The sequence below is a fragment of the Chiroxiphia lanceolata genome, chromosome 13, assembly GCF_009829145.1.
Source record: "Chiroxiphia lanceolata isolate bChiLan1 chromosome 13, bChiLan1.pri, whole genome shotgun sequence".
Lineage (NCBI taxonomy): Eukaryota > Metazoa > Chordata > Aves > Passeriformes > Pipridae > Chiroxiphia > Chiroxiphia lanceolata.
Genome location: NC_045649.1, coordinates 3,109,702 through 3,121,070, shown reverse-complemented (window position 1 = coordinate 3,121,070; position 11,369 = coordinate 3,109,702). Strand labels below are relative to the sequence as shown.

General features: G+C 60.7%; 1 protein-coding gene across 1 annotated transcript; it reads right to left on the bottom strand.

The window, feature by feature from the left end:
• Positions 1 to 5,851: 5,851 nt before the first annotated feature.
• Positions 5,852 to 11,016, bottom strand: MMP15 (matrix metallopeptidase 15). Its single transcript, XM_032701468.1, has 10 exons — positions 10,909 to 11,016; positions 9,601 to 9,749; positions 9,226 to 9,348; positions 8,809 to 9,116; positions 8,413 to 8,574; positions 8,074 to 8,297; positions 7,793 to 7,931; positions 7,395 to 7,545; positions 7,171 to 7,286; positions 5,852 to 6,943 (listed from the first exon to the last, which is right to left on the bottom strand). The coding sequence occupies exons 1-10, from the start codon at positions 11,014 to 11,016 to the stop codon at positions 6,495 to 6,497; spliced, it is 1,929 nt and encodes a 642-aa protein (XP_032557359.1). The 3' UTR covers positions 5,852 to 6,494.
• Between the last annotated feature and the right edge of the window lie 353 nt (positions 11,017 to 11,369).

Sequence of the window (11,369 nt, the reverse complement as noted above, 5' to 3'; positions counted from 1 at the left end):
TGTTATGGAAAGGCTTGCAAAGGGGAGGCTGCAGACCTCCAGCAGTAATGGGGTGAGTCTGGGAGCAACTGATGCCTTTCCTGCCTGGGGCCAGTCCCCCCAGAGATACTGCAGAGGGCAGGTACTAAAGGCTGGGACTGATCCTTCCCTGGGCTGTGCAGTGAATGGGGAAGACTTCACTTTTGTTATTGATCTATGGAACAAAGCTGCTCTCTCAGGAGGAGGAGGAGAGCCTGCTGAGGGACATCTGCCTTAATCTGGGTTTAATCCTGAGCACTGAGTCCCTACCTGGTTTGAAGGACTGGCATGCCTGTGCATCCTCTGTGCAGACCCCACTGCACACCTGTAATGCAGCTGCCTCACCTGCACCTTTAGAGCTCATGGGCTTGGAACTGGGTCGGGTGCTGACCCTGTGCTGCCACACAGGGCTGGATTGCACCTGCAGAAGGCTTTCTGGAGAAGACTTGCAATTTTTATAGCAGCTGGATAGCTTGGTAGCTCTAAGGAGCCCAGCCAAGGAAGCCCACATGGGAAAGCACCATCCGTCTTGCGTTGACATATGTCAAGGCTTGGCTGGACTTGAGATTTGTTAAGTGGAATCACACTGTATCACGTGCCAAGGATTGTCCTTAATGAAGTCCATGGCGAGGCTTTCCTGCCACGTTTTTCAAAACGTGCCAGAGCTGGGGGAGCTGCTGAGGGGATCCATCAAACACTGGCAGGGTAAAGTGTGCATCCTTTTCCCCGAGCCCTCGCTCCACACCACGTGGTTTTGGCTGTCTTTGGTGGCCAAACGCTCACCAGGAGCTGCTGCTGCCTTTCCCTGCCCTGCTGGGGCCTGTGCTGGAGTTGCCTCTTGTCCCTGAGGAGCTGGGCTCGCTCTGAGTGACCGACCTTAATGTGTTAAGAGGGGCTGGGCTCCCCTGAGCCCAAGCTGGCTGCCTCTGCAGAGATTAGATGGGCCCTGCTGCCCAAACTCTAGGAGCTGTGCCAGCGGATTTGCTGGAATAAACTCCCAGCCACAAACCCTTACATCCATAGGGACCCTCTGTGTATTTTTTAATATGAAACAAAATACTCAATCTTCCTGTTTACTTGCTGCACAAAGTGGAGCATCATCAGATACTGGCTCTTTCCTTTAGGGCCAGATGCTTGGTTGACTTATACAGTATTCTTCAACAATCTTCCTCTTCTGATCCCTCTCTCCCATCAAGACTTTAACTATCTCGCTGAAGGTGGGTGAAGTCAGATGGTCTCCCTGCAGGAGAAGAGGATGCTGCTGGCAAATGGGTCAGAATGTCAGAGGCATCCCATCAGCAGCCATTTCCTACAGTAAATGTGCACGAGCAACACTCCTGAGGTGGAGCACCCAGCTTCTTACTGCTTTGGTTATGGCTCTTGACCTGGCTGGGACACATCATCCTCCTACATGGAAAGAGTGGAGGAATGAAGGATGTGGGTGCAGAGTGTGCCTCATGGATTGCTACTGCCTGCATACACCCAGGGCAGCCCCAGCTGGGTGCAAGGGGTGAGCAGAGGGGAGTCCTGCTTCAGTGCAGGCAGCCTGCAGAGAAAAGATCTTAAATAGCTCCTCATTCACCTTTCTGTGGGTGGCCTAGTCCTTCCTGCTTAAGTCCTTGCTGCAGGTCATGTCTAGTGGGAGAAAAAGGAATCTTTCTTTGCAGAGAGCCCTGGTTTCAACCTGGGGCAGAGCAGGGGCCACCCAAAGATGAGTTTTTCCTTGTCTGCACCAGCTTTTCACCTTGCTCTTCCACTGGGTGGGGCAAGGTCCTGCACTTGGGTGCTTTGATCAGGACCTCAGTGCTGAGAGTTGCTTTCTACATCAAAGGCAAAGCTTCCCTTTGAAAGCTTGGGTGCTGAAATACGGGAGTGCAGGAGCTGCAGCACCTCAGAGCACGGGGCGGGAGAGTGACCCTCTCTGGGTTGGGCCAGGCAGCAGTAGGCTCAGAGTGAGCTGGAGCAGCTGGCAGTCACCGTGGTGTGAGCCAAGGCCAGGACATCCCACGGCTCCAGTGGCTCTGCCTGGGCAGGTGGCAGCCACTGGCAGGGGAAGCAGGCAAAGGGGTTTTCCTGGAAAGCTTTCTGTCCATTTGCTCAGCTGCTGGGACAGAAGATTCTGGGTGAGAGTCTGGCCCAGCAGAGTGGCAGGACACTGGTACAGGCTTCTGTCCCTGCCTGTGCTTTGTCTCCTTCCTACCGAGTGGGTCCTGTGATCAGGGAGGTGATATGCAGGAATCAAAAAATTATCTGAGTCAAACTCTGCTCCATTCTGCAACTCCCTGGATATCTTGGGCCAAATGTTGTCATCTTTATAGAGGGATTGCACCTCCAGGGCAATATTAATCCTCTGCAGCTGCTGTCTAGCATGGGGCGGGCACTGCTGGAGGCAAGGGAAATATTTATTTTGAGTTTTACCACTGGCCACCACCCAGGAAAACTGAATGACGGGGCTGGGGACTTTGGCCACTTCTGCATGCAGGATGAGCTGATCATCCTGCCCTGCTGGCGCCTGTGGGAGAGGGGTAAGAGCTTCCCCTGGCAAACTGCAAAATGGGACCACCCCAGCAACATTTTGTTTGTATGAGGGAGCGGTTGTGTGCCCCAGTGACTACTCTGGGATGCAGTGGGGAAAGTCTCAGAGCCGCTGGAGGTGAGAATATGATGGACACCAGGTTGTGCTGACACAGACCTGCAGCCTGTCTGCTTCACACCTGATGTGTTGCCCCTGCAGCGCCAGAAATGCCTTTCTTTGAGATGAAGGGGTCCATCACCCCAGGGAGCGGGCTGGGGGCTGCCCGGTGGGTGTGAGGGGAGGTGATGGACATGAGCAGTGCACACGTGGGCCGAGCTCAGTGTGGCTGGTGGGCACATTCCACCCGGAGCAGGGCTGTGCCTCCCCATACAGCACCCAGAGCCTCAGTGCTGCCTGGAGTGTGCACAGACAGCAGGTTCAGCCCCTCCCAGGGCCCCGCGGCTCTTCCCTCCATCCCAAGCATTGTTTCCTCTGACCTTGAGCCAGCCGGTCGCTCCTCACCGTATCCCAGCCCCAGTTCTTCCTCTGCACTGAGCCCTGTTTCCTCTCTGCTTTCCGGGTCCTCTCCTCAGCAGCACACAGGGGATTCTGCCCTGGCTTGCAGAGGAAGAGAAGGATTCTCCTGAGATGGTGCCAGTCAGGCAGAGAGAGCCCCTGCTACTCTGGTCACCCCCTCACCCACACCCCAGCAGCCACCCCGGCATGGCAGGGCCTGGAGGACACTGAGCTCCCAGGGTGGTTTCCAGGTCGGGCTTCTCCAACCTATTTCCAGGAAGCTGGGAGCTGCCTGGTGGGAGTGGATCCTGGCAGGGCTGTCCAGTGCCTGACAGGGCCAAGCCCAGCCAGACTCGCTGGCCAAGCCCCATTCTACCAAAAACCCTGTCCCTTATAGCAGGTGCCAGCCTGCCCTCCCTGGGGGTCTCGTGTCTGTGGGCAGCCAGAGGCGAGCTGACCCCGCTGTGGGCGTGCAGGGCAGCATGGGAGTGTCCGGCAGAGAGCCTGGGTGCTGCTGAAATGCTGGGCTTTGTCTCCAGCAGGGTCTCTTACTGCTGTCCATGAGTGTTTCCAGATGGCCCTGGGCTCCTGGCACCAGCTCCGCTGCAGCATCCGGGGAAAAGCAGGAGGGGGGTGGGAAGTGATGTCCCAGCTCACCAACCGTGGCAGCCTGGGCCTCTCTGCTCCCAGCATCCCTAATTCCCCCTGGGGAATTGCTCCCAGTTCCTGTCCCACCCCAAATCAGCAAGGAGCCCCCTCCCCTGCCATGGCAGGGAAGATATGCCTTGAGCATCTGTCCCTGGGCATCCTTGGCTGGCTCTGGCTTTCCCTGTGAGCCAGGCATCTTTCCAGGTGCCAGGCTTTGGGGTCCCCAGCCCTGCACCCCGCCGAGCCCTCAGCACCCCCAGGAGAGAGGGGAAACACAGCTGCCGTGGGAAATACATCTGTTATTGGAAATGCATCTGCCATAGGAAGTGCATCCAGTGTGGGAAATGCAGCTGCCGTGGGAAATGCATCCGCGCCTGCCTCTGGAGCAGTGTTTGCGGGGGTGGGGAGCCGCAAATCCCTCCTGCCTCGCCTTTTGGCCAGGTTCACGGCTTTTGGCAGCTACTGGTACCAGTCTGGCCCTGGTTCAGGGCAGGCTGGAGTGTCGGGCTGCCCCAGGGCTCCCGGCCCAGCAGAGCTGTGGGTCCTCCCTCAGCTCTGGGGAAGACCCACACAAGCACAGATCTGGGCAAAACGGTCAAAACCGAACTGAAAGAAGTTAAAAGCCAAGGAATGTGACCCAGCACGGCCTGGCTGATGGAATACAACAGCCCAGAGCCACTTGGAGACCTTTTTCCACCCACCCCCTGATTCCTCAGGGTTTTTCTGTCCCTGATTTTGACTTCTCGCTTGGCTGCAGAGATGCGCTGAGTCTGAGCCAAGCGTGTTTTCCAGGGAATCAGCTAATGGCTGGGAATCACTGCCCAGGAGGCCAGGGCAGGGGATGAGTGACCCAGACCACAGGGTTCCCCCACCAGCACCGGGAAAGCAGAGTAAGAGCCAGTATCAGTCCTTCCCTTTTACAGTAATTAGAGTGGCCGGGCAGATCAGGGTAATTCAGTGCCGGGAAGTGGCTGTAGCAGCCTTGGGCACTGAGCCAGCAGCTCTGGGCCCTGGGGAAGCATGAGGGGAGCACAAAGGCTCCATCCCCCTCCATGAAGTGGGGGCTGGCAGGATGAGGATGGGGGCAGAGGAGCAGCTGAAGCACCAGGGCCAGGGGAGCAGGTCAGGGGTGGGTTATTGCTCTCTGCACCAAGACAGAGGTGCCAGCTCCTGGGGAAAGACCCAGGGCACAGGTGCTGGCCCTGTCCTGCTGTAGGGAAGGCTGGAGGAAGCAAGGATGCTGGATGCAGTTGAGTCCCACATTGATAGCCCCCCCAGCTCTGTAGGGTCGTCCTCACAGGGATGGATCAGATTCACACCAGCCCCTTGCCAAGTGTGGCACAGCTGCTTCCCCCCCAGTGTAGCAACTGCACCAGGCCTCTGCTGCCCACCCAAAGGCTGCGCCTGCAGCTCCAGAGCAAACCCAGCTCCAGCTGCCACCCCAGGGAGCATCACCTCACCAGCAGAGGCAGGGACACTACTATTTCCATCATGGCCTCTGCAGTTTGGCTTTTCTTCCCATCAAAGGCTGAGTAATATTTTTCCCCAGATAAAGCCAGTTTCCTACCCCTCAGGTCTAATCTTTCCCACTCCCATGATTTTTTCCCCAATCTCTGCAGCGGTCCCGACTCCTCCTGCTTTCCTCTGCCGCAACAGCAGCAGTGAGACAGGATATGGCCACCCCTTCCCCCCAGGAAACTTGCTGGGGACGTGTGGGGACAGGGAGTTGAAGGACCCGCTAAAGTGGCTCCAGGAGGGTCCCCCAGCTGCTGCCGGCCCTGCCCGGGGAAGGAGGTGGCCGCCCGGGGCCGAAGCACGGTGCTGGCTGGGGGAGAACAAGGCGCCCTGTGTTCCCAGCAAGGCCGTTGTCACTGTGGTGGGAGCTGCTGAAAGGCCGCTCTGTCCACTGGTGGGGGTGGAGGGCTGCTTTAGCTGACCCCCCCCCAGAATGGCAGCCCCAGGGCAGGGGCTGCTGCAGGGACATCACTGGCCATGCTGGCCCCTTCCTCACATCCCCTGGCCTGGCAATCAGTTCCCTGGGGGTGCCAGGCAGGGTGGCCCCCAGAGAAGCCCCCCCATTACCACAAAATCTGCAAGATTTTGCACAGGATGCCCCCCCCCCACCCCCCACGGCAGGAAGGACGGCACCACGGCTCTCCACACACCCGACCTGTTTAATAGACATACAAGGTGGCCGTGCCCACTGCCCTGTGCCCCAGGGCTTTGCCCCATGGCAGCAGCAGGGCCCGGGCTAAGCTGAGCCCCAGAGGGGTTGCAAAGGTAGTGTATCCCAGCTCACACTGTCTTTTAGGCACCACATCCCTGTATCCCCGCAGTTCAACAGGAAACACAGCCATGAGCTCAGCCCCCCCTTCCCCACCACTGCAGGTGCCAGCGGCTGAGACCTGCCAGCTCGCAGCACTTGTGAGCAGCCCCAGCCCGCTCACCACCCCAGCCCCAGCGGGCTCACACGGAAGGAAGGGACGCTGCAAGGACCCCGAGGAGAGGCAGGCACGTGATGGGTGGCAGCCTGAGGGTCACGGCTGGGGGGAGGTGCAGGCACTGGGGAGCAGGCAGGACCTGGATGCCCTCCAGCCCCCCCATGACTATCCCCGGTCCCAGCCCGGCTGCTCTGGAGGGGCTGGGGGGAGTTGGGCATCCCCCCTTTTCTGAGGCTGGAGCCATCAAGCAACAGTGGGGTAGAGGAGCCGAGGCCGTGGTGAGGGACAAGGGGAGGGGGGTGTCAGGTCCATCTTAGCACCATGGTGGCAGAGGCGGTTTGGGGAGGGAGCCAGGGTCAGACCCACTCCTGCAAGGAGCGCTTGCAGTACAAGAGCATTCGGGGCGCGCCCTTCCTCTGCATCTGCACGATGACGTAGATGAGGCCGAGGATGCAGAGCAGCAGCACCAGCAGCACCAGCACCATGACCACGCTCATGGTGCGCGTGTACTCGTCGATCTGCACCACCACGTCCACATCCCTGCCCGGCTGGCCATCTTCCTCCTCGTAATCCTCATCTTCCTCCTCCTCGTCCTCCTCCTCCTCCTCACCTTCAGTCCGCCCGTCCCCATCGGGGTTGAAGGGGGGTCGGTCCACATCGGGCCAGCGGGGATTGGGATCTGGGACCAGCTCCGTGTGACAGCCCATGAAGTCCCGTAGGATGGATTTGGGATAACCTGGCTCGGTCTTGAGCCGCTCATTGTCGAATTTCCAGTACTTTGTGCCTCTGTAGAAGTAGGTGGAGGCTGGGGGAGAGATGGAGTTGAGGGGTAAGTGGGCAGGCACAGGGCACCCCTGCAGATGCCCAAGAGAGCAGGGTTTGCTCCGGGACTGGTGAAACCCTTCAGAAAGGGCTTCACCACTGACCCTCGGACACCCTCCCGAACTCCATCCCCGTGGCCAGGCCATCAGAGGGGTGACCCCATACCCCGGCCCCCCCTGCCATCCACCCCTCTTCTCATCCTCTACTTACAGGCATCTGGGCTGAGGAAAGCCCCCTTGGGCGAGGGAGGGATCCCCACCCAGACAGAGATTGGCTTCGGGTACCCAGGGTCCACCGAGCGCGTGTCCTCGTTAAAGCGCCAGTATCTGGGGGAGGGAAGAGGGGAGCAGGTGAGGAGCAGGGGGGTCCCTGCTGCCCAACATTCCCTCCCCTGCCAGGGGCCAGGAGGGAGCAGGGCAGGGACCCACACTCACCTGTCCCCACGGAAGAAGAAGGTGTGTCCTGTGGGTTCCCACCAGACGGCCGTGTCGATGCTGTCGTAGGGGATGCCCTGCCCATAGGTGACCAGGGGCTGTGGGTACCCGGGCTCCAGGTTGGCTTCTCGGAAGATCCAGTAGCGGTCACCTGGAGGAGGAGGAGATGGAGAAGGGGGATGAGATAGTACTGCCCAGCAGCTGTGGCAAGTGCATATGTGGACAAGGACAGGGGTAAACACCTGCAGCCACCCTGGACCCTTGAGATCAGGCAGCAGCTCTGGCTGGGGAGGTGATCAGGATTGGGATGAAGTCAATCTGCACTCAGTAGCTTTGAAGGAGGAGGGCACTGGGGCCTCCCCTCCACCTCAGCCCTCCCACTCAGCTTCCCTGCTCACCTTTAAAGAAGACGAACTTCCCATCATGCCTCTCGTAGGCGGCATCGATGTCCCCAGGGAGGCCCCGCCAGAAGTGTCCGATGGGCATGGGGTAGTTGTCCAGCACCCGGTTGTGCCGGACCCTCCAGAACCATCGGCCCTGGTGAGAAACAGGGTGTTGGCAGAGGATGGGGAGGACACAGAGACACAGTCCCAATGCCAGGCTCCTTGCTAGGGGGTCCTCCCACCCTCAGACCAACCAGTTCCCTGGGGAAAGGGCAGGAGGGGGTCCTGGCAGGCACCTTGAACACAAACATCTCCCCACGTAGCACCGCCACCGTGTCGAAGTCCCCGTCGCAAATGTCGGGGCCATACTGGTCAGGTCGGTCCGGGCTGCCAGGTTTGGGGGGTCGCTCTGGTTTCCCGGGAGGGGGAGGTTTAGGGGGTCTCTGGTCTGGCCTGCCAGGTCTCCGGGGTGTCACGGTGGGCAAAGGCTTGGTGGGCTGAGGGTGCCCATCCGCGGTACCTGGATCGGGCAGGCAAGAGAAGGGATGTGGTGATGCAGACCACCAGTACCTCAGTTTCCCCACACACATGCCCAGGATCCCACCTCTGGGCTGATCCCCCACCCATCTCCTCACCGTAGAGCTGCTGGATGCCCTTGAGGTCATCCTCGGGCAGCTGGAAGTTCTCTGTGTCCATCCACTGGTAGAAGGGGGCCATGATAGCGCTGGGGTTGCTGGAGTGCTCCAAACCCAATGAGTGCCCCAGCTCATGCACAGCCACCAGGAAAAGGTTGTTCCCTGCATGGAGAGGCACCATCAGCAGGAGGGAGTACGGGACATGAGGCATGGGGTGGGTCCTTGGACCCAGCACCCTGCAACAAGGGTACTCTGGAGGGAGCTGCCTGCATCACCCATGGTGGAGCCGCTCTCCCTGCCACTCCTGCCCACACCAGTGCAGCCCCCTTCCCTCAAGCCCAAGAGGCCACCAGGCTCCTCTGGTCACCTTCACCACCTCCTTGACCCTCAACTCACCAGACACATCCGCATTTTCCAGCGTCCAAGGCTCATCCAAATCGAAATGCGTGTCCCCCCCCATGCCAGGGCCGGGGAAATAGGCATGAGCCAAAAATCCCCCGAGGCCATCAAAGGGGGAGCTGTCTCCATGGAAGCCAGAGGCAAAGAGCACCATGATGTCAGCCTCCTTCTTCCGCTTCTGCCGGATGTCCTCGTAGGCCACCTCCCGGAAAACCAGCGGCGTGGCTTGTTCCCACACCCGGAAAGCTCGTCGGACAGCCTCGTACGAGTTGTATCGACCCAGCTTCTCCGTGTAGTTTTGGATGCTGGGGATACAGAGCTCATTAGGGATGGCCCAGGGCAGTGCTCACTCCCCAGGGAGGTCCCTGGCTCTCCATGGGCTGGGGAGGGGGAAGCCCTGGCAAGGTTGGGTACCTGAAGGTGAGGTGGCTCTGGCTCCAGCGCCGCCCCGTCAGCGCGTACCGCTTCCGCCGCATGTTGGACTTTGTCCGTGCCCCAAACTGGTCCGGGACCCCACAGCGGGGACGTTTCATCCACCTGCAGGGAGGACACCGAGCCAGGGCTCAGCCCATCGCAGCCAAGGTCCCTGAGGGGTTACAGCAACCACAGACAGCGAGGAAGGTGTCCTGGCTGCAGGGGTGCAGCCCCCAATAGGAGAGATGCAGATCCCCCGGGAGACAGCACCCACATTTCCAGGCGCAGGCAGAGCTCCAGGGCTGGCAAGAAAAGCCAAAGAGCCCGGGAGCAGAGCTGCTGTGTGCGAGAGCAAGAGGACATGGACAAACTCACGCTATGGTCTCCTCGTCCAGGACGCCGGTGACGGTAATGCCATAGAACTTCTGCATCTCGGCGAGGGCCGAGGAGAAGGTCTGAGCCGAGCGCATGGTGGACATCCGCCGGCTGGGCTGCGGCAGGTACCCATAGAGCCGCAGCCATGCCTGTGCCGGGAGAGCCGAGCGTGAGCCTGCGGCATGGAACAGCCCCACGGGGCACCTGGAGCTCCGCGAGGCCCCAGCGGGGAAGGATCCATCCCCCTGCCCAATTCCACCTCCTCCCCGTGCCTGATTCCACCCCAGCCCTGTGCCCCCTCACAGGAGTCTGTGCCAGCTGGCAGGGGCAAATGCCAGCCCCGGGCAGGCAGCGGTGGGCAGCAGGGCATGCACCCCTGCCCTGCCCTGCACAGTGAGGGGAGCCGGTGCTCCCGGGGGGCTGCTGCCGGATGCCTTGACCCCAGGGAGAAAGCAGCTGGCAGGGGGCCAGTCGTCCTGCAGGCTGCTCGTCCCCCGTGTCCCCCGGGAGCTGCAGACAGATGTGAGGTCAGGGCCCCCCCGCAGCCCGGGACCCCCACCCCAGCCTGCACCCACAAAGGGGCTTCTGTCCCGTGGGGCGGCAGCCCCTGGGCGGGGGGTAGGGGGCTGCAGGGGCTGGGGCGCGCCGGGGCTCTTCCTTCCTGCCCCAGCCTCCGCCTCCTCTTGTCTGCCCTAATTGCATTTTATTTTTATCTTTATTATTAGTCTTTTGTAACTTCTTTTTTTCCTTTTCCCTTTTTTTATTTTCATTTTCCAAATTTTGGAGGGGGTTTCCTTTTAATTTTTGAAACATTTTTTTTCTTCTAAATTCCTTCCAATTCTTATTCCTTTTCCGAGCCTTTTTCCTTTTCCAAGTCTTTTTCCTTTTCCAAGCCTTCTTTTCCAGGTTCTCCAATCCTTCTCCTATCCTTCTCCTATTCCAATCCTTTTCCTAACACCACCCCCCCCTTTTTTTTTTTTCCTTTCCGAAACCGGTTTAACGCTTTAACTTTCAAAAAGAAAAAAACCAAACGTTCAATCCATTAATCCCTTTTACCCCCGCAACTCACCTTCCCCCGGACAGGGTGGCGGAGAGCAGAGACTTTATCAAAAGCCCTTTCACACCCCCTCTCGCGCTGGGCACAAAGCGCTTCCTTCCCCCCCCCAAGTTTTGCGCCCGCTGGGGCAACCCGGACCCGCGCCCTTCCCTGCCCCGCCTGCACCTGCGCCCGCCGGCGCTGCCCCACCCGCCGCAGGTGCAGGAGCTCCGGGCAGCGCTGGGGGGGTTCCCCCCGAGCCCCCCGCTCACCTCGGCGTTGATCTCCTCGCCCGCCGCCCCCACCAGCAGCACCAGCAGCACCACGAGAGGCGGGAGGCGCCCCCCCGCCCGCCAGGGGGCGCCGCCGCCTCCTGCCATTCCGCGCCGCCGCCGGTTCGCGGCTGCCCCCGGACGGGCCGGGCCGGGCCGGGCCGCGCCGAGCGCGGCGGTGTCCGAGCTACGCCGCCCTCATGGCCCGCCGGGGCCGAGCCGCCGCGGGGGGCTGCGCGCGGTGCATGGGCGGCGCTGCCAGGCGCGGCCCGTCGCCTCCCGGCCCGCCTTTGTGCGTGAGGTCAGGACGGCGGCGCACGGCACATGGGCGGCCGGCGCGGCGCGGCGGGGCTCGGCTCAGCCGGGCTCGGCTCGGCTCGGCTCAGCTCGGCTCTCCTGCCCTGCCCTGGCCGCCGCCGGGAGCACCGGAGCGGGTGGCGAAAGGCGGGCGCGGCGGCAGC